The following is a 25,356-nucleotide window of genomic DNA, read 5'->3' as shown; positions in this document are numbered from 1 at the left end:
GCCCCCGACGCCGAGGCGGCCGCACCGAGCCTGCGAGAGCAAGAGCGCGGGCCGCCGGCCGGACCCTCCCCCGTCTCCTCCCCGAGGTCGCCGTCGTCTGCCGGGTGCGTCCGCTCTCTCGGCCCCTCCCCGACGCCCGCCGGCAGACCCTCCCCCGAAGCCGGTCGTGCCCCCAGCGCGCCCTGAGAGTCTAGGGCCCTCCTGGGCGCAGCTCGCCCTTCACCCCACACTCCGCGCACCTGGCGCCCCCTCCCTGAAGGGCACGTTGTCCTCCCTGGCCCGGCCCGCCTCCTTCCCACCCCCGCGCTCCTAACGGTTGCCCCTTCAGGCCCATCCCAAATCCTGCCCGGCACGGCGAGCCAGTCTCTCCCGGGGGCCCCATCTCACCCCCTCGTATCTTCCGCCGGGCCCGCCGAGGTGGTCCCCGACCGTAGTGTTCAGTTCTTCACAGAGCCCCTGCTGTGTGCCCGGCGCTCCCTGGAGATTTTCCCCAATGCGCTTCAGTGTTCTTGTCAGAATTAGCTGGGCCTTGCGGGGCTTAAAGTCCAAACGTTCATGACTTTGGAAGCCTTTTCCCGTAATCAAACACCTCAACTGGTTCTTTACCAGAATTTTCTTTCAGCAAGCGACAGTGTGCTTGGTCATTGGGGTCTCCTTTCTCCCGGTTGCTTGTCAGTGTTAAACACCTTCCTTAACAGAGACTCTTTCCTGTCATCAAACTAGGCCCTCCCTCTAAGCCACCTTCCCAGCCCATCTTCCCTGATGCAGCAGCTACCTGGGCATAGCCCCTCACGCTTTGCCTTTTTTCAAGTAACTGCAGAGAAGACCCTTATCTCTATCGCCTTTTACCTAATCATTACTAAAATTCCTAGTAAGCTTTCAGGTCTCTTCATTCATAGTGCTTGGCACTGGTAGGTGCTAAATGTATACTTGACTGGCCCTTGCCTCTACCCACCCCAGTTTTACTCTGCTCTTGCTTCTCAAAGTGCTGCTTTCCCAAAGTTCATCGGCCTCCACACAGCCTCTCCTGTGCCCCTCCAGGCTAACACACCAGTTTCAATTTACCTGCTGCCCCCTTTGCTTTGGGAACTGAAACTATCAGTACTAATAGGCCAGTCCTGGTCTGCTTCACCCAATGTGAGTTTGGTCTCTGACACCCATCTCTACCGTTCCCTTTGCAGTTCCAGGCCACTCAGTCTCCACCCCAGCTCCAATTTTATTTCCTAGATTGTGGATCTGTGTCCCCATTGTCACATTACTGGGAAGGGTTTGGGGGCAAATCTGGACTTTGTGTTCCTGCCATCGCCTGGGCAGGTAGGGGCGTCTAGGGTCTCCTGTGGTGACTGAAATCAAGTGAGTTGTGTGCTTAGACTTCTGGACTAGCTTTTTCAGCCAGTGGGTGCTTTAGTGTTGTATGTGATGTGATGGTTAAAGGACCCCAGTTTGGCCTGACTTTTATATCTGTGGTTGGAGTTTAGAGTAGAAAAAGTAGTCACGTTTAAGAGGAGAGAAGGTGAGAAGAGGTTGTGTGAAGGGTTTAAAAAAAAAAAAAAACTAACAAAATAAAAATGGTTTTAAACTCACGAAGTATGCCTGAGCATTTGGGATGGTTAACTGTTGCTTGGTGATCCTTCTCCAGTCTTGGATCGTGTTAGGGGAGGTCGGGAAACCCTGTTGGGCAGTTGCAGCTTACCTTCCTTGTTTTCCCTGGCTGGAGCCCCAGATCGAATGAGGAAAAGTGTGCAAGTGCTCTGAAAACTGATAAATAGTATACAAATGTTAAGTGGCATTATTTACCACGAGGGCTCAGAGTGTAGAGAGCTGGAGCCAGCCAGGATGAGCACAGGCTTGTTACTCCCCTTTTAAGCCTCACCATTCTCAACCCAACGGAGAATGTTTCCATCCTGAGAAAGGGCCGAGTCACCTCCACAGACTTGGGGCTGGGTGGCTGCTCCAAGTGCTGGGGAATTTGAGACTCTGCTGTTAATAGTGGTACCCTTCCGTGCCAAGGGACACTGCTCTGGATCCGGCTAATCTTAGAGGTGATGGAGCAAGGAAATAATGCTCTTAGTGTGTATCCCTGTTGTTGGGTCTTTTCCTCCTCCCTTGAGTTCTGGACCCCAGATCAGTCTGCCTTTGGTCCCCTCCAGCCTGTGTGAGCACTGAGGACCAGTGTGTGTCCTCTCTGCTAGTCTCCAGCAGGGGGCAGCCTTTTAATGGCAGTAATTCAGATGCTAGAGGAGTGAGCAGATGTTGTTGTTAGGCGCCATCAAGTCAGTTTCGATGCATGGCGACCCATGCCATGGTAGAACTGCTCCATAGGGTTTTCTAGGCTGTAATCTTTATAGGAGCAGGTTGCCAGGTCTTTCTCCCACTGAGCCGCTGAGTTGGTTTGACCCAGTGACCTTTTGGTTAGCAGCTGAGCACTTAACCATTGCACTACTTGAGCCTATATTGAGGCCCAAGAAAGAGAAGAAATGGGAGGATAGGGAGTGGGTAGATGAGGTATGAGGTAGACATACTGAGGGCAGGCAGAGAGGTAGTGGATAAGCTGCAAGGAGCCGTGTGAGGAAGTAGCCAGGAAAATGTAAGGCAGAAAAGGATTCGGTCCCTAGTTCTTTGCCCTCTGCCTCTCCAGCTCTGTCCTTCATAGGAAAGAGATTCAAATGCTTGATTTGAGAGTTTGTGATAGAGAAACTTAGAACAGTTTTGTGTTTTTAAAATCTAGTTTCTCCAGGCTTTCTCTCCCAGCAGGACCTCAGCTTTTTCTCACGGGACAGTATCATTAGAGAATGATTTTTCCTGCTGTTCAGAGGAGAGAATGAACTAGAGTCATTGTGGTTTCTTTTGTTGTCCATTGTTCACCATAAACATAGAATGGGCATTACCTATGTTCATAGCGGAGAGGAGGGTTTCTTAACTGTGGCATAGTTGACATTTGGGGCCAGATAATTCTTTGCGGTGGGAGACTGTCCTGTACGTTATTTAACAACATACTTGGTCTCTACCCACTAGAGTCCAATAGCAACTTCCCTTCCAAATGTGGCAATGAAAAATGTCTGCCAAATTTCCCCTGGGGAACAGAGCTGCACCCCAGTTTGGGGGGTGCCATCTGTGCTGCTTTACAGTGGTTCATTTGGTCCGAGGCAGGGCCAGGTGGCTATCTAGCTTCTGGGACCAAACCCTTCTCTGGTTGGTCCTAAAGTCTTGAACTTTGACTCCTAGCTTCTCCCCAAGAAGATGGGATGGCTTTGACCTTTTCCTGCTCTGAGGTTCCTTTTCTCCCCTGACTGCCTTTCGCTTGCCTCTGGAGTTTCCCTGCTTCTCACACTTGTTTAAACCACTTTTCCTCTGCTTGCTGCTTATACCGGGACAGAAGGTGAAAGCAAGAAGTGGAAAGCTGTCGTTGCCATGCTCTGGAAGCGGGGGAGGGTCAGTTTTCCCATTTTTCTGTTCCCCTCTCTCCCTGCCCCCAGCCTGTCCATGCCTGCAGGACGAGGTTCTGTCCCCTCTGGAAGACGGGCTCTTCTAGAGTGAACTGGCTAGTAAGGAGTTGCAAACTACCTGTCTTGAGGTTTGTTAGGAGGAACATGGGGTGTTTTTCTTGGAGTACGGAAGACTTAGGCACACAGTAGTTTCCCCCCAAATATCTTAAGGGTTGTGGTGTAGAGAAAGAATTACCCTTACTTTGTTTTGGGAGACCTGCTTTAATCTACTGGAAGGAAGAACTTTTTGACAGACTTGACCCCTCCAATGGCCTTGTGAGGTGTGGCATGCGCTGCGTGTGCCATCACCGGAAATGTCCAACAGAGACTGTTGTGGAAGAGATGCCCCTGCTGGGGGGAGGCTCGCCTAGCTCTAGTTCATCTCTAAAAAGCTGCTTTTCACCCGAAAGTGCTGTAATTCTAGGAGTGGATCCTGTGTTTATCATGCAGTTTTACTTGTTCTTCTTGCTGCCAGCTGTAGGTGAGAGAGCCTGTTTCCTTTGACACCTTTGGTGAAACCCTTCTTCCTCTTCCTTCCCAGAGTTAGAGAGTCTTGGAGTTGATGGGTACTGTGGAGGACATCTGCTCCAGCATCCCTACCAGCCAGTGACGGAAGCCCTTGCCTAGCTCCGTGGGACACTACCTTTACCTCTGCTCGGGCACCGCCGGTGATGAGCCTCCTCCCGCGAGTCTCTTCTGTTGTTCGTTAGAGGGACAGAGTGCCGCTGCTGCCTCTTCTGATACCAGCAGTAAAGTAACTGATTTTGTATATGTTTTATGATGGGCGAACCCGTTCCCTAGCTTTTCTCATAATGATGTTGTTCGCGTCTTGGATTTTATTTGTACTTATGATTGACTTCTCCTGATTCTGGGGCAAGGGGCTCTGGTATTTATTCCTGTTTGGTGTACCTGCCCCTGGATGTGTTGGCCAGGCTTTCCTGCCTGGAGCCTGCAGTGTGTGCCCCATCCTCGGCCCTGGGATAGCCTCCCTTGTTTCCCTTTTCCTGGGCATCTGCCCGGCTGAGTACCTGCGCTGTAGCCTCCGAGTAGCCAACCCCGATTTTTGTCATACGGGATGTAGTTTTGTTCCCAGATTTATTTCTCATTCTGTCTGTAATTAACCTTTTCTGTTTGTAGGGTGGTTTTCTCTTTCAGTGGTTTTTATCTCTGTTTTGAATGTTTGTATATACCTTAAGTACCTTCCTTAGTGAATGCTGTACCACAGTTCCTGTCTCTGCCTTCAAGGAGAATGCTGACGACCTAGAGACCATGTTTGGCGGGTTCTCTGCCATACTTCTGGCATCTAGCTACTTGCCTGTCCGCCAGGAACCCTCAGTGTTTGCTGAATGAACTAACTGCTCATGAGGCAGAATGAGAGGGGACAGAGATGAGAAGAAGTGGGGGCTGTGGTCTTCTGTTCTGGGTGACAGGCAAACTCCAGGCAGCCTGTCGGCCTTTCCAGTTACATAGGACAGGAGGACCAGAGGCAGGGAGTCCCATCTGACCCATTAATTTAACCCGCCTCTTCTCCTTGCTTCTCATTAAGGACCTTTCTCAGATGTGAAGGTCCCTCCCCAGTCACTGCTGAGGTCAGACCAGTATCCAGTAGCTTGGGAACCCTAGTTCACTCGGCATAGGCCCCTGTCTGAAGAGAGTGCGGCCCAGCCCTACTTGCTTCCAGGGCAAGGCTGCCAGGTGAGTCTAAGGCAGAGGGTGGGAGAGAGTGGTCCCTGCATGGAAGCCCCTACAGAGGCTGGAAGGGGCTTGAGCTTCCCTGTTTTCTCCCCTCCCCCAGGTCTTTCATCCATATTGACTCATCTCTGGTTAACTAATGGTGTGAGTTGCCACCTGCTGGCTCAGGTGAGTTCTTTAGAGCCCAGGTGTCCCATCCCCAAGCCTGATGCCTGTCCTTGTGTTTGCCAAGGTGCTGTACCTACCTATTCCTGACCTTCTAGGGGTTCTCTGGGCTGCTCTTCTCCAAGGCCTTGTTTCCCCCGTGCCTCCACAGCTATTGGAGAGTGAACGCAGGTCCTCTATCCTCTGCTCACTCCCTCCGACCTCAAGGAAACGCGCCCAGCTCCATAATGGCAGCAGAGACCCTCAATTTTGGGCCTGAGTGGTGAGTCAGATGTGCTTTGGGTGGCGTAGAAAAGCAGGATGAAGAATAGGGCTGCTCTGACTGCTATCTTTCTCCTTCCTCTCTATATCTTTTCTAGGCTGAGGGCCCTTTCCAGTGGGGGCAGTGTGGCCTCCCCACCCCCATCCCCTGCCACGCCCAAATACAAGCTTGCTGACTATCGCTATGGGCGAGAGGAGATGCTGGCCCTCTTTGTTAAAGAGAACAAGGTGGGTGTGTGGGCGGGTGGGCGTGGGAGGTGTACGACCAGTTGGCTTGTTCAGCCTCAGCTAGTGGAGAGGGCCCGGGAGCATGTGGTTTTTCAGTACTCCTGCCCCAAATGACAGGTCCCCGATGAGCTCCAGGACAAGGAGTTTGCTGCGGTGTTACAGGAGGAGCCACTGCAACCCCTGGCACTGGAGCCTCTGACTGAGGAGGAGCAGGTGGGGCCAGGCTGGGGATTGAGGCAGCCAGGTCCTGGGAAGGGTGGCAGGCTGCAGTCGAGGTGTTGGGTTTGGGGAGGAGAGGGGACTGACATGGGGAAGATAGATGGTGGAGCTTGTGGTTCTGCACAAGGGCTGGGGAGTGGTTGGGTGCCTGGGTCCTCACTCCCACCCCTGGCTCCCTCCTCAGAGAAACTTCTCCCTGTCAGTGAACAGTGTGGCTGTGCTAAGACTGATGGGGAAAGGGGCTGGTCCCCCCGCAGGTGGCACCTCCCGTGGCAGGGGCAGCACGAGAAGCCGAGGTAGAGGGGGTTATTAAGTGTTCTAGGGGGTGGGCAGAGGTGGTGCCCGTGGTTTTGAGGTGTGGAGCAGTTATCTGGTGGTTTCCCATCACCTAGTTTTCTGTGTGGACCTCATCCCTCCTCCAGGCCGTGGCCGCGGTGACAGCTGCTTTTACCAAAGAAGCATTGAAGAAGGCGATGGGGCCTTTGGACGGAATCCCCGGGAGATCCAGCGTAGCCAGAGTTGGGATGACAGGTGTGGTCTAAAGGAGGTGTGGCATAGAGGCAGAGCAGAGAGAAGCTCAAGGGTTAGGTCCCGGGGTCCCATGGAGGGAGGCTTGGGTCTTTGTCATTAGAGGGGAACGGTGGACCTACCAAGGAAAGCCTTGTTGGAGATCTCTGTGCTCTCTGAGCCCCTGTGGTCCTTTCTGCCCCTTTCCCTTCTGATTCTCTTAGGACCTGTTTGTCCCTGTGACCTCTTCTGTGCCCCACTGTGTTCCCTTCCCATAAGCTTGACTTTTCCCTAGTTTTCTCTGTCCCCTCCCATCTTCCACCTTTCTTGGGCAGAACGGATGGCATGTGCAGAGATCCACAGTTTGGCGTGGGGGCAGGCTGGACTGCTTTGACCAATCCCTTTACCTCTTGCAGGGGCGAGAGACGGTTTGAGAAGTCAGTGAGAAGGGACGGAGGTATGGAGTGGGGTGAGAGTGGTGTGCAGGGCTTTGGGGTCATTGTGAGGAGGGGGCGGTACTGAAACGGATCACCCCAGTTAGGGGAATGTTTACTGGGAGAGAGAGAGAGGGGCAGGAGAACCTGGAGCTGGGTTCTTCATTCACCAGCAAGCGTTGATAGCAAGAGTCTTCCAGGTACCATTCCTTCCATCCTGCTAACAGTGCCTTCATCCCACTCCTCCTCCAGCACGATCCGGGTTTGAGGAGGGAGGGGCTGGCCCTCGGAAGGAACATGCCCGCTCAGATAGCGAGAACTGGCGTTCTCTACGAGAGGAGCAAGAGGATGAGGAAGAGGGCAGTTGGAGACTTGGGGCAGGCCCCCGGCGAGATGGTGATCGCTGGCGCTCAGCCAGCCCTGGTGAGATAGGGGCCAGCTGTGCATTTGGGGTGGGGGGAAGGGCAAGAACTATCCCGTGAGGGTGGGCTTCTCTGGCCAAGAGGAAGGAACAGAAAGCTTTCTGGAGTGGGGGTGGTAAGGAAGCAGTCCTGGAAATGGCAGTTGTTTCTGGGGGGATCCTGGTGGGCAGCAGAAGAGTGGAGACTCTGGCCTGACTAGGATACCGGTTCTCCTCCTCCAACTTTTCCTGCCCAGATGGCGGCCCCCGCTCTGCTGGCTGGCGGGAACATGGAGAACGGCGTCGCAAGTTTGAATTTGATTTACGAGGGGATCGAGGAGGGTGTGGTGAAGAGGAGGGGCGAACTGGGGGAGGCAGCTCCCACCTTCGGAGGTGCCGAGGGCCCGATGGCTTTGATGATGACAAGGACGGGCTCCCGGAGTGGTGCCTGGACGATGAGGATGAAGAGATGGGCACCTTCGATGCCTCTGGGGCCTTCTTGCCTCTCAAGGTATCTGTGAGGAGACGGGAAGATTTTTGTTAGAGGTCGGTGGGTTGATGGGGTTCTCGTGCTCCCACCCATTCTCTGCCCCTTACCTCCCCATCATATCCCCTAACCCCATCCAGAAGGGCCCCAAGGAGGCAATTCCTGAGGAGCAGGAGCTGGACTTCCAGGGTCTGGAGGAAGAGGAGGATGAGCCTACAGAAGGGCTGGATGAGGATGGGACTGAGGCAGGTAAGCCTTCAGGGTAAGATGAGGCATGACAGCCTTGAGCTGGGCCAGGTGGGCAAGGGGCTGAGTACCTGACTGAGCACTGGTTGTTCACCCCCCTCTAGGGTAAAGCTGCTTAGAAACGAAAGGAAAGCAGGTGCTTTCATAAATGGGGGAGGAGTCTGCAAACAGCAAAGCTCTGTCTTTAAAGGCAGTATCAGACAAAAATCACATGTCATCAAAACGACCTTTGAGAATCTTTTAAAGAACCCATATTGTACATACAGTCCTGTACAGTGATGGGCCACATGCATCGTGTGTCCTGAATTGTACAGGACAAGAGTAAGTGAACAACGTTGGAGTCTGTGGTGCTGAATAACTGGATGTTAGTTGAATTGACCAAAGTTAAATGGGCATCTGATGGGCCCAATGCCCAGAGGCCCGAGCTGTGGTCACAAATGGAGGGTTTGTACTAAATCACTTTTAAAACCTTCTAGTTCTTTGGTTTTGAGTTTTGGTAACTACTCTTTCAGGTGGGAAGGAACTGACCCCACTGCCTCTTCAGGAGAAGTCGTCCAGCTCCTCATCCCCACTGCCCACCTTGGGCTCACTCTGGGGAACCAATGGAGAAGGTGATGAAGCTGTGGAGAAAGAGCTGCCAGCAGCTGAAGGTAGACAGGGCAGGGCAGAGCAATTCCCTGTGTGGACTGGGGTTGGTGGAGAAAGCACCTCCTCCCCTTGTGCGGTGGAGAAGCACAGGGTATTTTTGTTGGCTAGAGGTGGTTAGAGCCTCTTTTTCTGGATTGGTGGTGGATGGGGACTGTCTTTCCCTCGTGCTACCTTTTTTCACTCCTCCTAGGAGACGATATGAGAGGAATCCAGCTAAGTCATGGGGTGGGCTCACCCCCTGGCCCACCCGGAGATCTGGAGGATGATGAAGGCTTGAAACACCTGCAACAGGTGTGAGGGGGACCTAAGAAAGCTCTAAGACTCCTCCCCTGCAAGAGACAGACAGCCATTCTTCTGTCCCTGCCCCAGATTCCAAACTTCCCGTTTCTGTCCTGCCACATCCATGACCTGACCTGACCCCAGCCCCAGTCCTATCCTGATGTTGCTGTGATTGGGTGGCTGAGGCTGACCTCTCTTCCCGGGCTCCCAGGAGGCGGAGAAGCTGGTAGCCTCCCTGCAAGACAGCTCCCTGGAAGAGGAGCAGTTCACAGCTGCCTTGCAGGCCCAGGGCCTGCGCCACTCTGCAGCCGCCACTGCTCTCCCACTCAGCCATGGCGCTGCCCGCAAGTGGTTCTACAAGGACCCGCAGGGGGAAATCCAAGGTACCTCTGGAGTGCAGGGAGGAGGCAAGGAGGGGAGTGCTAGGGAGGCCATTCTTACTCATGGGTCTTAGGCTTGCCTCCTGGCCCCAATGGTTTTTTTTTGGCCCTGCTTCTCCCTCGGTCCAGGCCCCTTCACAACACAGGAGATGGCAGAGTGGTTCCAGGCTGGCTATTTCTCCATGTCACTGCTTGTGAAGCGGGGCTGTGACGAGGGCTTCCAGCCCCTGGGTGAAGTGATCAAGATGTGGGGCCGTGTGCCCTTTGCCCCGGGGCCCTCACCACCCCCATTGCTGGTGAGCATGGGAGCGGAGGTCTGGGGGACAGGGAACGGGGGGAGGTACAGAGCAGGACAAAGTAAAAGCTGCAGGACCTCAGGAGAGCCTGCCATGTCCCCTCCTCCCACCGTTTGCACTGGCATTGCTATCGTTCCTCACGCAGGGAAACATGGATCAGGAGCGGCTGAAGAAGCAACAGGAGCTGGCAGCAGCTGCCTTGTACCAGCAGCTGCAGCACCAGCAGTTTCTTCAGCTGGTCAGCAGGTATGGGGGCCCTGGAGGGACTTGAGAGTAGGGTTGGGGCACTGGCTGGGTGTGGCCCTACCCACCCCGCACCCCCTTGCTGTGTCCCTGCAGCCGCCAGCTCCCACCGAGTGCGCTCCGGGAAAAGGCAGCTCTGGGAGACCTGCCGCCACAGCAGCAGCAGCTTACAGCGTTCCTGCAGCAGCTCCAGGCTCTCAAACCCCCCAGGTCTGTGGGCCGGTCCATCTGTTGGCATCCCTGTGTGACTGTTTGTGTACAAAACCCAGGATATGTGAAGGGGGAGATGGGGAAGATAAGGAATGGGTTTAGGGTCCTGAGAATCCATGGTTTGCCCCTCAGAGGTGGGGACCAGAACCTGCTCCCGACGATGAACCGTTCCTTGTCGGTGCCAGATTCGAGCCCCCTCTGGGACATACATACCTCAGCCTCATCACAGTCAGGTGTGTGGCCGGCCAGACCTCTCATTTCTCCCAGTTCCCTGCCCATCCCTCCCTCCCTCCCCTGGCCAAGCAGACAGGAGAGATCCTGTCTTGAATTCTTGATGCTCCCACCCATCTCTGCCAGGCCTCGCTACCTCCCCTGGCAGTCCCTGGGTGAGTAGGGTGTCCCATGTCTGTTTCTCATCCCAGTGCTGCTCTGTTCACCTTTTGTGGGTGAGGAGCCAGACTACTTGACAGGACCAGAGGGGCTGGAGTTCTTCCTGAAGCTGCCTTTGCCTCCTGCAGGTGGTGAGGCCAGTCTTTGGGACATACCAATTAATTCTTCGACTCAGGGTCCAATTCTAGAACAGCTCCAGCTGCAACATAAAGTGAGTAGGCATTCCTGGGGTTGGAGGCCCTGGGTGTCAAGGGCTGGACCAAGGTAGGCTCCCTAGGCCAGGTCCCCCCAGGTCTCATATTTAATCTTTTTGAAAGTGTCAGTTCCAAGAGCGCAGAGAAGTGGAGCTCAGGGTGAAGCGGGAGGAGGAGGAGCGGAAGCGACGGGAGGAGAAGCGACGCCAGCAGCAGCAGCAGCAGCAGCAAGAGGAGCAGAAGCGGCGACAGGAGGAAGAGGAGTTGTTCCGGCGCAAGCAGGTGGGGGCCCAGCTGAGCCCTGTGGGACGGCTGTGCTTGGGTCAGGCCAGCTGCCCTCACCTGTCTCTCTGGTTCAGGTGCGGCAACAGGAGCTGCTGCTGAAGCTTCTGCAGCAGCAGCAGGCAGTGGCCACAGGCCCTGTGCCCCCTGCCCCCAGCTCCCCACCCCCACTCTGGGCTGGCCTGGCCAAGCAAGGCCTCTCCATGAAGACGCTGCTCGAGCTGCAGTTGGAGGGTGAGCGGCAGCTGCACAAGCAGCCTCCGCCTCGGGAGCCGTCGCGGGCCCAGGCCCCCAGCCACCGTGCGGTGAGCAGGCTGGGCCCTTCCTGTTGATTGGGGGAACCTTTTGGGGCCCTTGGGAACCCTGTCCAGTCAGCTTCCAGGGTGACATGGGGGAGGGGTATCACTGAGTCCAGACTTTTCCAACCTAGGCCCTGGTTCCTTATCTGACTTTGAAGGATCCCTTTCTCTGTAGCCCTCATCTCACCCACCCTTTGCCACCTAAACAAGCCTCCCTACCTAGCTTTCTTGGGCACCCTTGTTTGAGCCTCCCTGACTTCCTGCCATCTGTAACAGCTTGGGGGCCTGAGCACTGCCCCCCTGTCTCAGTGGGTAGCTGAGACTGGGCCGCTGTGGGGCGGGCCTGACAAGAGTGGGGGCAGCAGCAGTGGCTTGGGACTCTGGGAGGACACCCTTAAAAGTGGTGGTAGCCTGGCCCGAAGCCTAGGCCTGAAGAACAGCCGGAGCAGCCCATCTCTCAGGTGGGTACTGGGGCCTGGAGAGTCATGGTAGGTCAGGGGGTGGAAGGATGCGGAACACCTGAGCCAATTTGTTGCCTCTGAGCCACCCCCTCCTGCTCCCCTCAGTGACTCGTACAGCCACCTGTCAGGTCGGCCTGTGCGCAAAAAGACAGAGGAGGAAGAGAAGCTGCTGAAGCTGCTGCAGGGCATCCCCAGGCCCCAGGATGGCTTCACCCAGTGGTGTGAGCAGATGTTGCACACACTGAGCACCACGGGCAGCCTGGACGGTACTGGCAGGTGGACCCTGGAGGCTGGCTGGGCTGGGGCCAGGGGTCCTAGACCTGGGTCAGGTGGGCCCTGACAACCCCATCCCACCCCATAGTGCCCATGGCTGTAGCGATCCTCAAGGAGGTGGAATCCCCCTATGATGTCCATGATTATATCCGTTCCTGCCTGGGGGACACGCTGGAAGCCAAAGAATTTGCCAAACAATTCCTGGAACGGAGGGCCAAGCAGAAAGCCAGCCAGCAGCGGCAGCAGCAGCAGGTGAGGTTTCGTAGAGCCTTGGCAGGTGGGGGGCGGTGGCCCTGCCGCCCTCCCACTTACCCGCTGTCTCTGCTGCCTTCAGGAGGCTTGGCTGAGCAGTGCCTCCCTGCAGACAGCCTTTCAGAGCAACCACAGCACCAAACTTGGCCCTGGGGAGGGCAGCAAGGCCAAGAGGCGGGCACTGATGCTGCACTCAGATCCTAGCATCTTGGGTAAGTTTGGGGCTGGGGAGGGGAAGGAGGCTCCTTCCTCAGCACAGAGCCGGAGAATCCTGGGGGACAGACCTCCAATCCAGGTTTCTCCCTGGCTTCAGGGTACTCCCTGCACGGATCTTCTGGTGAGATAGAGAGCGTGGATGACTACTGACCAGCCCATCCCACCAGCCCCCTGGGCTGTAGGCCAGGGGCAGCGGCAGCAGCTTGGACCCTTGGGTCTCCAGCCTGCAGGCTCCCCACAAGGAGCATAGGAGGAGGCAGGGGCAGGGTCCCCAGCACTTGTTACAAACCACACGATGCACCTTAACTCACCCACCACAAGGCACTTTACAGATTGGGGGGAAGGGTTTTTTTCCTTTTTTTTTTTTTTTTTTTTTTATTTTAAACAACATGGAAGAAAACGTTAGGAGAGACAAAAAAAAGACCAGACTCTAAGCACCTCTGCCCATCTGGGGATAGTGGGGGTGACGATGGAAGGTCCACAGAGGTTCGTTCGTTTTTTTTTTTAAGAAAAAAAGAAAAATAACGAGGAAAAAAAAAGACTGAAAGAAAAAACACACTGTTGTTTTGGGGCAGTGGGAACACAGGCCCTATGGATCTGTCCTGCCTGCCCCCCGTGGCTGCACTTACCCTCCCTGCCCTTGTAAGGTGGGCCATTGGGGTAACTGGAAGCTGGGGGGCCAGCAGTTTGCACAGCGAGGCCCCCTCGGAGCCCCGCCTGCCGGACCCGCTGTGAACGGCTCCCTTGTTGCTGTGACTGTGGCAGAGGTGTCCAGGGTGGGGGCCAAAGTAGCCCCTTGGCTTTGCTGCTTTGGGGGAAAGTTGCACAAATTGGGTGAGTCGCCTCCACTCCCCAGGCTAGCATCCTGTGCTGGCTGATGGGTAGATGGGAAAGGCCAGGCCAGTGCCAACTTCATCTGGCTGTTGGCAGCAGAACTTTGACTCTGGCCTTGGTGAGGGCTTCCCCCACCACTGCCATTTGCGGGGAGGGCCTGGGCGTGAAGCCGAAAGCCCCAGCTCCCTGCCTTGCCACATGAATGTATTCTTTGGGCCACAACCCTCTGCCTCCCCCCCTGAGCATGGAGAGGTGGGAGCGGATGATTCCTCCCGGAGCCAGAAAGGTACCACTTAATGGACTGAGTTGTTTCTCCTGTGAAGGGGGCAAGTGGAGGGGCGTAGAAGGGCAAGAGAGGGGGCAGCTTGGGGCTTAGGGTTGTAAAGTGGGGGGGTGGCAAAGGGAGCCCCCTCTCCCACTGCCAGCTGTGTGGAATGTGGACCACCCAGCTCTGCTCTGATCCCTCCATTGACCAAATGGGAGAGAAGTGACTTCTTCCCTCCCTGCCCCCTTGACAAGTTTTTTTAATGTTGAGTGAGGTTGGAGTAAGAATAGAAGTGTCTGTCTCTCCTAAGTCAGGGGTAGGCCGCCCTTTCTATTTCTCACTGACTTCTTATTCCTAATCACCTACCTGGTTTGTCTCCATCTGTGTTTTGTGTTTTTTTTCTTTAAATTGGTTTCTCATCTAATTTCTCCTGTCGACCTCATTGCTCAGAGTGCAGTATTAGGGCAGTATTCTGCCACTGCCTCCCCTCCATGAATGTATTTATCCTTCCGGTCCTGGAGAAATGGGGAGTGGTTTCTCCCCCATTTTTCTTTCCTAGTCAATCCCCAGAGAGACTTTTTTTTCTTTTCTTTTTCTTTTTTTTTTTTGCACCAAAGTGGCAACTGGGTCAGTGTTGGGGGATAAAGCTGGCCTTGGGGGTTGAAGGGCTCCCTCCTCCTGCTTCTCCCTGGTTTCAACAGTGTTAGCGTCCGTGAAAAGACAATATTCTCTCTAAAGCAATAAGGGGGTGATGGGCCAGGGGGAAATGTCTTGCTGCTGCTGGCCCCCCAGCTCCCCCTTTCCCCTCACCAGTATTTGGTGGCATTAGAGGGGTGGGGGGGGGACTACTGTTGTGACTGAATGTAACCCCCCCACCCCTGCTGCACTCAATGCAGGGGAGGGGCATAATACTTTTTCCTGTCTCTTCCTTCCCCTTCCCCCCAGCTGAAGAGACTTTGAACTTTGGGGGCCCTTGAGCCTGGAGAGGCCTTAACCCTGTGAGGAAGTGTAGGGGGAGCCCTCTCCCACCCCCATCCCCTTCTGAGAGTGGTCAATGTTTACAAGCCCCTGAGCCCCCCAGCCCAGGGACTCAGACTCCATTGCTGTCCTTTCCGATCCCAGTCTTCCTGGGCCCTGGCTGCTCTCCAGCCCTTCCTGGGGTTGGGGTTGGTGCAGGGGTCATTCTGTACTCCCTTGTCTGCCTTGTCCCTACAATCTTTTACCCACTCCCTCCCCTCTGTGACCTCTGTTTTACCTGCCCCTGTAAATACCCCCTTCCCCCCAATAAAACTTGGTGTGTTTTCTCCCTCTCTGCCTCTACTGCTGTCTTGATTTGGGGAAAAGGGGACATTGGGGGTGAGTGAGATGCTTAAGGCTGGGCAGCTGTGGTCAGCCAGCCTAACTGGGTGAGAGATCAGAGGACTAGGTGTGTTAAAAGAACACCCGGCTATGCCTCTGCTTGGCAGCAGCTCTGCCAGAGACTGCAGCTTTGGCCTGAAGGAATGTGGGGCGGAGAGAGCTCCCCTCTTGCCCCCCAACCTCAGGCAGCAGAAACCAAACTGAGTAAAACAAGGGTGGAGACCAGGTACAGAGTTGGAATTGGTTCCTTTATGGAAAAACTGAAAATATAATAAAAATTAAAATAAAACCAGTTTTAAAAAAGCCAGCCCCTAGAGTTACCACCTCCTGCCTCTGGCCCTCCAGAGGGGTGGGGCCCTAACTCCAGGGCAGCAAAAGGAAGAGGGCTTTCTACCCTTCCTCTTCCCCCATTCTATCCCCATCTTTATCTCCACAGTGGGGGCCCCGGGAGGAACCAAACCTGGGTGGGGGAGCAGGGACCCAAGGCTCCATGGCTCGCCGGGGAGGGAGGCTTGGTGCACCCAGCCCCAAAGCTCCCGGCCTGTAGTGTGGGCATGGGCAGGGCCCCTCCCAGCCTGGGCCCAGTTGGGGTTGGGACGGTTAGTTCCAGATCTTGAGGAAGGAGTCCCAGGAGCCTGTGGCCACAGCCATGCCATCATCAGTGACCCCGAGGCAGCTCACGCGGTTGTCATGGCCAGCGAGGACACCTGTGAGGGAGGGGCGCGTCAGAACGGACCTTGCCTGGTTTCCCAGTCCCGCCTTCCCCCACCACCACCCAGGCCTCACCTGCACGGTCGCCCTTCATGGCATCCCAGATGTTGCAGTTGAAATCATCGTAGCCAGCAAGCAGCAGCCGGCCACTGCGTGAGAAGGCTACGGAGGTGATGCCACAGATGATGTTGTCGTGAGAATACATAAGGAGCTCTTGGTCAGCTCGCAGGTCGAAAAGGCGGCACGTAGCGTCATCGGAGCCCGTGGTGAAAGCGTAGCCGTTGGGGAAGAACTGCAGAGAGGATCAGAGTGAGATGAGGGTACAGAACAGGGCCAGGAGCCTGGCAGAGAAAAGGGCCGCCTCAGCTTTGGCCCCAGAACTTACGGCCACGGCATTGATGTCAGATTCGTGGCCAATGAAGGTCTGTCGACACATCGAGTCCCGCACATCCCACAGCTTGATGGAGGCATCACAGGCACCTGACACAAAGGTGCGGCCATCGGGAGCCAGTGACAGGGACATCACATCTCCACTGTGTCCTGCAAAACCCACCGTCTGCTGGCCTGTCTCAATGTCCCACAGGGCACTGGAGCGGTAACAGGAAGAAGGTAAGAATCAGAGATGGGGTGAAGGACAGATTCCCTGCCTCCCTAACCCCTCTACCAGGTGAGCCCAGAAGCCTCTACGGAAGGGACCCTGGAGCCACTAGGTCACAGAAGCCTGCTCTTGCCCCAGGTCAGAGAGCCGTAGGTGGGGAGAGGGGACCCTCACCCACCCCCTTCATGCCTATCAGGAGTGGGAAGCTAGGTGTTCAGAAGGCAGACTCTGCCCTGGCTCGTGTTCAAGGTGTATATACCTTTAAGGACTGAGATTAGTGACTCCCGAGGCAGGAAGTGCGAGTTAGCCCAGACACCCCAGCAGGGCCTTACCAGGTGGTATCCCCGGAGCTGGTGATGATTTGGTTATCATCCAGAAATCGGCAGCACGACAGGTACCCTGGGGAAAGGGGCTGGTCAGCCAGGTCTCAATAGGGAGGGCAGTGCAGCCCCTCCCCCCACAATAGTGCCCATGCCTTGCCAGACTCCTCTCACCAGTGTGCCCTGGCAGCTCCCGGCTGACCCTGACATTGCCCTCACGGGTCTTGAGGCTGTAGATGGAGCAGATGTTGTCCAGCCCCCCACAGGCCACAAAGTTCCCTGAGGGTGCATAGGCACAGGTCATGACCCAGGAGGAACGCAGTGGGATGGCATGGACCTAGACAGGAGGGGCAGTGTCAGGGTCAGAGCCAGCCAGGACCCTGCAGCCCAGCCCCGTCCTGCCTCAGGGACAGCCTGTACCTTGTTGGTGGTGTAGCTGTCCCAGATGATGAGCTTCCCGTCCTGGGAAGCGCTGACCAGCAGCCTGTTGGAGAGTAGCAAGGGAGGGGAAGAGGGCTCAGGTCATGAAGCCCTCCTCTGGAGGCAGGACACTCTCCCACTCCCCTATCTGGAAGGAGGCCCTTCTGAGATAACTTCCAGCAGCAGCCCAGGAGTTCCTGTTGGTATAATCCTTGTTCCCCCAGTGCTGGTAGGGATGTTTGGGAGTCATGATCTTCCCCAACGTACTGCATCCTGTAAGTCTTTCAGGATCTTCGAGGTTGCCCTCCACCCCCGTACTCTGCCTGCTTTTATAAAGTCAACCCATGAGTACACAGCCCCAAGCCAACCACACACACCCACACACCTTGAGTCTGTCCCCCAGTGCATGGCATAGATTTTTGCCAGGTGCCCACGGAGGGTCCTCCGTGTCCTCATCTGGATTCTCCCCACTGGGTCCAGACCAGCTGTGATCTGGAGGTGGAGGCAGAAAGCTCAGGGAGGTTCAGGTAGTAGGGCTTCACTGAGCAGTATATCTCAAATCCTTGCTCCTTCCCTAAACCCCAATTCCAGCCCTGAGTTTCTCTTACCTGGGTCAGTGTTGAATCCCCACATGCTTTTCGGGCATCCTGTAAGAGATGGCAGAGCCAGTCAGAGAGGAGAGAAGAAAGCAAGAGGGGGAGTAAGAGGAGGAAAGCAGACACACGAGTGAAGAGAATGAGGCATTGAGAGATTAGGGTACCATCCCCCGCAAAAAGCCCTCACCCGGCCCACTGCAGGGCACTGGGCAGAAGTGCACACAAACCTCGGGGCCCACTCAGCCTCCCCACCCCTGCCTGCCAAGCCCTTACCCGGATCTGGTTCCGGAGCTGCTCAGCCTCCTGTCTCAGTTGCTCCAGCTCACTCATGGCGCCGGGCCCGTGGGGCGGGGTTGGGGGCGGCTGGGGGCCGCGGGACGGGGGCTGGGGGAGGCAGCTCCTCGCTGCTGGCCCGAGGCCTGGGGGTTACAGGGCTGACGTCAGGCCCCAAGGCCGCGGGGAAGAAGGGAGAAAAGGCGGGGTTGAACGCAGCCCGGAAGGGGTAAGCACCCGGCTGGAGTGGGAGGGGGCGGCAGCCGGGGCCGCGGTCCCAGGGGCAGAACCCAGTCTCTGGAACAGGAGAAACGTTGCCGAAGAACGGCAGACTTCCCCAGTCTTCCTCCCGCCTCCCGGAAACAAAGCGGGGAGTGCAAGAGGAAGCGCGGGGGAAACCCCTCCCTCGGCCTGCTGTCCGGGCGGGACACCCGCGGCAGGAACTGGGGGTGGTGGTGGTGGGGGAGTCCCTTCGAAAACAGACCTGGTGTCCGCCCCAGCCCGAACAGGCAAGGCCCTCCAAGCACCTAATTTAAAAAGGGGCGGTGCCTCTCTAAATTCACCCGCACACGCAGCACACCCTCCACACACATCCCCAGCTTCAACTGGGGCGGGGGTGGGGGGGGATACGGGAGGGGGAAGCTGGGCTGCTCTTGGAGTTGCCTAGGCAACCGTCACCCGGACTGAGAGCACCTCATTGGTGAAGTGCCCCCACCCTAGCCCCGTTGCCACGGCAACCGCATCCACCGCAGAGACCTGTAGAGTGGGTGACCCCACCCCCGGCCCCGTCGCCCCCGCCCGGCCCAGCCTCCTGCCCCTCCCCAGAACCGGCCAGGGTAGCTGTTTACAGGATTTGGGAAAAGCCGACTGGGCACTAATAGGTTCGGGACGGCTCACTCCGGATAATCCCCAGGCCGGCTGTGCCCCATTAGCCGCCCGCAGCGGGTGGGGGCAAGGGCAGCAAGCCACTTCTTCCTCCCAGCGCCGAGGCCGCCAGTCTCCCCGAGCCCGCAGAAAGCCCGCGGGAGCCGCTCTCAAGTAATTAGGGCTCGGAAGAGAGGTCCCTGGCCCCGAGGCACAGAGCTGCTCTCTCCCAGGCGCCGGCGGCGGCAGGCAGGCGGCCCCAGGCGGCCCAGCCCCTGAGCCCTCGGCACCCGAGGAGCCCATCCCGCAGGCTCAGCGGCGGAGCCCCAGGGGCCTGGCTGGCCGGGCTCCAGGGCCCGGAGTCTGGCTCCCCACCCCCCTCCTTGGACACCTGTGTGATCGGGCCAAGCACACTGCACTCTGCCGACCCAGACGTCCCCCACCCAGCTCCCACTTCCCCCCAGGCCCTGGGCGTTCCTCTTCCCCACTGACATTTCCCCTCTGTAAATTCAGCTTTCTACGCCAGCGTCAGGGGATGCCCCTCAGGAAAAAAAAAAAAAGAGGAGGGGAACAGAGAACCTCCCCACCAACCCCAGACAAAGCCCCTTCCTTACATGGGCCAGCAGGCCAGAGCCGGCGGCAATGCCAGGGGCCTGGAGCAGAAGCAAGCAGCAGGCCAGGAGAAAGCCGCTGGGGGCGGGGGCGGGGGCGACTCTCCCAGGCGTCAGCCCCCATCACCCTCCAGGGCCCCCTTAGCAGTCCCCCATTCTGGGGACTCAGAGGTCGAGGCCCCAAGGAGAAATGGGGATGCCTCCGCAGATCCGGCGGGGCGAAAGGGAGATGACAGGGAAGGGTCCCCGGATCCGGCAGCTGGAAGGCGCGGGCCGCTGCCGCGCTGCGAAGCGCAGTGGGCCTGGCTCTCCGGCCCCCACGACCTCCATTTTGCCCAAAAGAAAGCTGGGTGGGGGGGGCGCCTGGGAGGTAGGCTTAGGGTGAGGATCAGTAAAGGGAATAGGGTGCCGGAGTCTCGTAAGTTTTAGGGTAGTGGAGCCAGAAACCACGGGTAGAACCCAAATCGAGGGTAGGGTGGAGACGAAGGGAAGGGTGGCCTCGCGGCCTTGCTTGCCTCTTCGAGGATTCTGGAGTTTTGCAAGACGAATGAATGCCGGAGGGCGAAATAGGAGGACACGGGGGGGTGCTACCCAGGAGCAGGCGAGAGGGTGGTGGTGGTGAGGGAAGGGGGCGGGACGGGGCCCATAAGAAGCCCCTAATCTGGCCCCCCAACTTCTACGGAAGCAAGAGGTAGGCGGGGCTGGGATAGGGTCTGGGGTCCGGCAAAAAGCTGCTGATGATGCAGGGAGCGCGTGCATTATTAGGGGGCCAGGGTCCCCCAGTTCCCCTTCCGGGTTTGGAAGCGACGGGGCCAGAGGAATGGAGGGTAGGTGTGGAGAGTTACGTCCGCTCCCAAGAGGCCAGACCATGGAGACAGAAGGAAGAGCGATTCCCCCAAAGGAATTTGGGGCTGGGGGGGATGAGGACTCCTTTTGTCAGCGGAAGTACCTGTGGCGGTGGGACTCTACGAAGGGGTGGCTAGAAGAGCGCGGGAGGTCCTGTCTTCCTCCGCGGCGGAGGCGGCAGCGGCGGCGACGCGGATGGATTTTCTCAGTCACCGCAACTCAGCCGTCCAGCACTGCTCTCCCCGGAGCGGAGGGATCCCGCCCGCCAGTGACGCGGCCGTCGCCGCCGCACCCAGGGTCCGGTTGGGCGAGACCAACTACTTAATATGGGGAGGTAGGAAGAGAATATACCACCTAAAGTGCAAGGATTGACTAATCTTGGCAAAGATATTACTCAACACTATTTCGACGCAACATGGACTAAAATAAGTGGTTTTCTTTCCAAAAAGGAGCAATACATTCCCCTTGGGACTGGCAGAGGTGGTACCGGCATAGGGGAGGGTAAAAGTGCTCAGTGGTCATGTGACAGACCTTTTGCCCCTCCCAAATTGGGCGGCTCCAAACTGGGAACAGGAGCTCTACGCCCCAGTTCTCCACTGAACACGCCTCCCGCCCTGCTGAGGCCTCGCTCCTCCTCAAGGGGTGGAGCCAGAGAGATCCGGCCGGGCAAAGGGCAGGGTCGGCCACTAGAAGGCAGAGCAGTGATTTCAAGTCCCTGAGCTGGAATGGGTGGCGGCCTGTGCGGGCCCCTGGGAATGCTGTAAGAAGGGTCCTGCCCAGGCAGTTCTCCAGTGTTGCCAGTGGGCTTTTATAGAGCTCTTTATAGGGCTGCATGACCCTTTAATAACAACTCATGTTTGTTGAGTTCCATACGTGCATTATTTAATCCTCACGACAATCCTGTGAGGTTAAGTACTAGCATTATCTCCGTTTTATAGGAGCAGAAACAGATACTTAGGGCTGCAGAATTGAGATATGAACCAAGGCAGTCTTAACAACTTTACTATGCAATTATATCAATACTGGCCTCTTGATGAAACTCCCCTGTGGCCCATCCCAGTAAGGGGATGAAAATCTGATATAGGCCTCAGTTTCCACATCTGTAAAATGAGAGTTGATGGCTACCTCTCTGCAAGTCTCTTGAATTGTTGGGAGACCTGCATGAATTGGGAAAATGCTTTGGAAAGTTCAAGTCAACAAACAGCTTTCATTGAGCTCTTGTGCAATTTAAAAGTTAAAGTATCAGAATTGACCTCTGTGAAGGGCATTACAAGTAGATTTTCAAAGCACATTTTTTTAAGACAATAAGAAAAAAATCACATTCTTAGTTATGCACAAATCCTATTTATGTGCACCTATGAATTCAATGACATACTAACAGTAGATAATAGATGTCAGTTACATGTTAGAATTTGGAAGGGACCTTACAGATAGTTTATTTCAATTTCCTCAATCTACAGATGGGCAAAATGACTTCTCTAAAGTCACTCAGAAAGCTAACTGCCTAGGATGAGAAACAAATTTTGTTAACTCACCAGGGGATCTGGCACTGCTCCTCTCACTTTGGTTTCTGTGCTGATACACTTCTCTGTTTTAATTCATTCCACAAATATTTATTGAGCTCCAACTTAGTATCAGGCACTGTCACAGGCAGTGCGGATACAACCATAAACAACATGTGCGCTATCTTCTGCCTACATAGGGCTTACAGTAAGGAGACAGATGGTAGATAATCACTGAAATAACAATTAGTGCTGATTGCCTGGAAGTGCCATTCACTGAGACAAGAACATTTGAGAGGGGACACATCTGGGGAAGAAGATCAAGAGTTTCGGGTTGAGAGGTGTTAGGTATGAGGTGTCTATGAGACAAGCAAAGAAAAATGTTCAATAGGGAGCTATAGAAGCAGGTCTGGGGGCTCAGTAGAGAAGTCTGGGTTGGAATAGAGCCTTGGGAGTGAGTGGCATATTAGAGCAGATGAAGTCATAAAGAGGTTCAGGGAAAACACAAGATGGCCTAAGACCAAACCCTGAGAAACTCCCAACATTTAGAGGTCAGACGGAAGAGAGCAAGATGCCAAGAGTAGCCAGAGAACTAAGAAGAAAATCAGGAGAATATGGAGTTCCAGAAACAAAAAGAAAAGAGTGTCCCAAAAAGGGAATGATAAACTGTGTTGAATGCTGCAGAGAGATGAAGCAAAACTGGATGAGAAGTGTGCATAGGATTGAATAACATGGAGACCACGGAAGACCTTATGTAGAGCATTTGCAGTGGATGGTGGGGGTCAGGAGTATGCCTGAAGTGGGCTGAGGGAGAGTGGGAAATGAAGCACTGGGTCCACCCAAGTGGCCAAGCCTTTGGGAATCATGGCTGGGAGGGGGTGCAGAAAGATGGAGCAGCAGTGGGAGGAGACTACAGAGTCAAGGTATTTGGTTTTTGATGGGAGCTCCTGGGGCTTGTTTAGATGATGCTGGGAAAGACAGGAGAAAGAGAGAGAGAGAAGGATACAGAGAGGTAGGCGATGCCCAATGGATGACCAACTTCCCTGAGAAGGCAGAAGCTCTTGAGCACTTGTGGAGGAACTGACTCCAGTGGGTCATTGGGACACTTCCTCCTTCCTCTGACTGTTCTTTCTCAGTCTTCTCCTTGACCTCCTCCTCCTCAGGGTACCCTGTAAACATTAGTGTTTCCCAGGATCCCAACTTCAGCCTCCTCTTCTCTTCTCACTCTCCATGTTATTCATTTGTGATTTCATCCATTACTGTCACTTTAGCTACCCCCTAATTGCTCATAATTCTCAAACCTCTATCTCTAGTCTAAATTTTTCTCTCCGTTGCAGACTTGGTGTATATCCAACTATAGATTGGATATCTCCATTTGGATGCTCATGACAGTGGTGGGCTGGAGTCAGCTTGTGCCAGCTCATACCAGCTCACAAGAGTCCATTGTATACCTCTCTTCCCAACTCCTTGTTTAGAGAAGTCACGTTGATGGTAGTAACTTGAAATCAGCCATAGTGAGAGTATTTACACCATGGAAATCAGCAAATGCTTCAGATCAGGATTTCCCACACTCCAAAAAAGAGATGGTTGTTAAAACATTTCCTACACATCGCTGCTCACAGATATCTCACACTCAACATATTCAAAACTAAATTGATCATTTTCTACCCACCCTACTCTTCCCCACCCTGTTCCTTCTCTTGACCTAGTTAACAGCACCATCCACCCAGGGGCTTCCCAAAGGATGGTCAGCTAGTTAGGGTATAGTCTAAGCTGCTATAACAAAGAGACTCAAAAATATAGTGGCTTAAACAACAACTCCGAAGTAGACACTCCAGGACATCTCTGCCGTCCTTAACATATAGCTTCCATCTCAGGCTCCAAAGTGGCCCAGGCAGCTCACAGCACTGTATCTGAATCTCATCCTTTGAGAAGGGAGGTTAGGTAGGAAGCATAAGTCCTTTTCTCTTTAAGGACATCACTAACTTTTGCTCCGAAGTTGGCCAGATGCAAGAAAGGCTGGGAAATGTAATCTGTAGCCATGTACCCAGCTAAAACATTATTAACAAAGAAAGAAGGACAGAGGTATTAGAGTAAGGCTAGTAGTCTTTCACTGGTGGATAAATTCTGTCAGTGCTACCTCTTAAATATTACTTAAATCCATCCTTTCTGCTGCACGCTGCATACCTTGGTTTTTGCCTATTTCCTGACCTCTAGGATAGTTCCTCTCTAATCAGCCTTCCAAATTGTTGCCAGAGATATAGCTCTAAAATGCAAATTGGGTCATATAACTTTCCCATTCAAAACGATGTAGTAGAAGGCCCAAGCCTCTTTACATGACACATAGACTTGGTCTTGTCCCCCCTATTCAGAATGCCTTCCACCCCCACTCCAATACCACTTCCTTATCAGCTGGGAAAATTCAGGTCATTTCCGCAGACTTCTTTTAAATATTGCCTCTTCTGTCAAGCACTCCTTGACCACACTGTTTTTGGTGACCCACTGCAATGTTGGCTCCATTCCTATTGCAGCCTTTACTCTGTTTATTCCTGGGCATTTGCCACCTGCACTGGGCCAGGGGCTCCCTGAGAAGCCAAGGAACTTGGTTTACTTGGCAGAGGGCTGGGTGAGAGCTCAACAAGCAATGGTCAGATCCCCACAAGGTACCAACTCATTTCCAAGGTGTGGGATCTGAAGGGCCTGTTCCTACCACTTTGGAATCATTACCGGGGGCTCAGGTTCAGCCAATCTGAATGCAGACATGAAATGTGAGAATCTCTAGCTGACTTTATTGAATTAATTGTTTCCTCATCCATCTTCTTGGATGAACAGTAAACTCTATGGGAGTTGGATCAAGTTTTATGAGCCGTTTTATTCCCAGTGCCTATCAGGTACATAGGGAACATTTAAGGAATGAATAAAAGCATGACAACATTTGCCCCAGGATAAGCATTTTTTGCATGCTTCGGTTCAAATTGCAGCTCTGACACTTACCAGATGGGTAACCTTGGGCAAGTCACTTAACCTTTCCACACCTCTGCTTCCCCATCTGCAAAATGGGGATAATAATTAGGTGGTTATGAGGATTAAATGACTTATTATCTGCAAAGCATTTATCTTATTCAATCTTTATGCTGAGGAGATAATCTGAGAAGCTGGACTATATGAAGAACACAGCATCAGAATTGGAGGAAAATGGCATTAACAACCTGCAATGTGCAGATGACACAACTGTGCTTGTGGAAAGCAAAAAGGACTTGAAGCACTTACTGATGAAGATCAAAGACTACAGCCTTCAGTATGGATTGCACCTCAACATAAAGAAAACAAAAATCTTCACAACTGGACTAATAAGGAACATCCTGATAAATGGAGAAAATATTGAAGTTGTCAAGGATTTCATTTTACTTGGAACCACAATTAATGCCCATAGAAGCAGCAGTCAAGAAATCAGATGACGTATTGCATTGGGCAAATCTGCTGCAAAAGACCTCTTTAAAGTTTTGATAAGCAAGGATGTCACTTTGAGGAATAAGGTGCGCCTGACCCAAGCCGTGATATTTTCGATAGCCTCATATGCATGCGAAAGCTGGACAATGAATAAGGAAGA

The 25,356-nt window shown here is 54.5% G+C and overlaps 2 protein-coding genes across 2 annotated transcripts; one reads left to right on the top strand and one right to left on the bottom strand.

The window, feature by feature from the left end:
* Window positions 1-3,156: 3,156 nt before the first annotated feature.
* On the top strand, window positions 3,157-13,115 carry GIGYF1 (GRB10 interacting GYF protein 1). The gene is made up of 27 exons (XM_023741093.1): window positions 3,157-4,239; window positions 5,032-5,180; window positions 5,281-5,345; window positions 5,441-5,604; window positions 5,702-5,831; window positions 5,949-6,044; window positions 6,235-6,346; window positions 6,473-6,581; window positions 6,974-7,014; window positions 7,244-7,414; window positions 7,649-7,902; window positions 8,019-8,127; window positions 8,637-8,774; window positions 8,963-9,063; window positions 9,263-9,434; window positions 9,561-9,727; window positions 9,873-9,973; window positions 10,067-10,180; window positions 10,313-10,413; window positions 10,699-10,781; window positions 10,888-11,046; window positions 11,124-11,351; window positions 11,622-11,806; window positions 11,912-12,072; window positions 12,168-12,331; window positions 12,414-12,543; window positions 12,645-13,115. The coding sequence occupies exons 4-27, from the start codon at window positions 5,570-5,572 to the stop codon at window positions 12,695-12,697; spliced, it is 3,114 nt and encodes a 1,037-aa protein (XP_023596861.1). The 5' UTR covers window positions 3,157-4,239; window positions 5,032-5,180; window positions 5,281-5,345; window positions 5,441-5,569; the 3' UTR covers window positions 12,698-13,115.
* A 2,112-nt stretch (window positions 13,116-15,227) lies between these two features.
* GNB2 (G protein subunit beta 2) lies at window positions 15,228-20,714 on the bottom strand. Its single transcript, XM_004386733.2, has 10 exons — window positions 20,348-20,714; window positions 17,924-18,069; window positions 17,663-17,701; window positions 17,440-17,546; window positions 17,055-17,118; window positions 16,809-16,971; window positions 16,647-16,713; window positions 16,102-16,303; window positions 15,792-16,008; window positions 15,228-15,712 (listed from the first exon to the last, which is right to left on the bottom strand). The coding sequence occupies exons 2-10, from the start codon at window positions 17,978-17,980 to the stop codon at window positions 15,606-15,608; spliced, it is 1,023 nt and encodes a 340-aa protein (XP_004386790.1). The 5' UTR covers window positions 17,981-18,069; window positions 20,348-20,714; the 3' UTR covers window positions 15,228-15,605.
* Window positions 20,715-25,356: the final 4,642 nt, after the last annotated feature.

The sequence above is a fragment of the Trichechus manatus genome, unplaced genomic scaffold (genome assembly GCF_000243295.1).
Source record: "Trichechus manatus latirostris isolate Lorelei unplaced genomic scaffold, TriManLat1.0 scaffold00170, whole genome shotgun sequence".
Lineage (NCBI taxonomy): Eukaryota > Metazoa > Chordata > Mammalia > Sirenia > Trichechidae > Trichechus > Trichechus manatus.
This window is presented reverse-complemented; position numbering and strand designations above follow the sequence as displayed.

What these genes read in the sequence shown, in the direction of transcription:
- GIGYF1 (XM_023741093.1), top strand. Translation starts at nt 5,570, where the DNA reads ATGGCAGCAGAGACCCTCAATTTTGGGCCTGAGTG. An exon ending in CTCAATTTTGGGCCTGAGTG is followed by an intron (nt 5,605 to 5,701) that starts GTGAGTCAGATG and finishes TATCTTTTCTAG; the next exon opens with GCTGAGGGCCCTTTCCAGTG. An exon ending in GGGCCTTCTTGCCTCTCAAG is followed by an intron (nt 7,903 to 8,018) that starts GTATCTGTGAGG and finishes AACCCCATCCAG; the next exon opens with AAGGGCCCCAAGGAGGCAAT.
- GNB2 (XM_004386733.2), bottom strand. Translation starts at nt 17,980, where the DNA reads ATGAGTGAGCTGGAGCAACTGAGACAGGAGGCTGAGCAGCTCCGGAAC. An exon ending in AGCTCCGGAACCAGATCCGG is followed by an intron (nt 17,702 to 17,923) that starts GTAAGGGCTTGG and finishes CATCTCTTACAG; the next exon opens with GATGCCCGAAAAGCATGTGG. An exon ending in GGGATTCAACACTGACCCAG is followed by an intron (nt 17,547 to 17,662) that starts GTAAGAGAAACT and finishes CTCCACCTCCAG; the next exon opens with ATCACAGCTGGTCTGGACCC.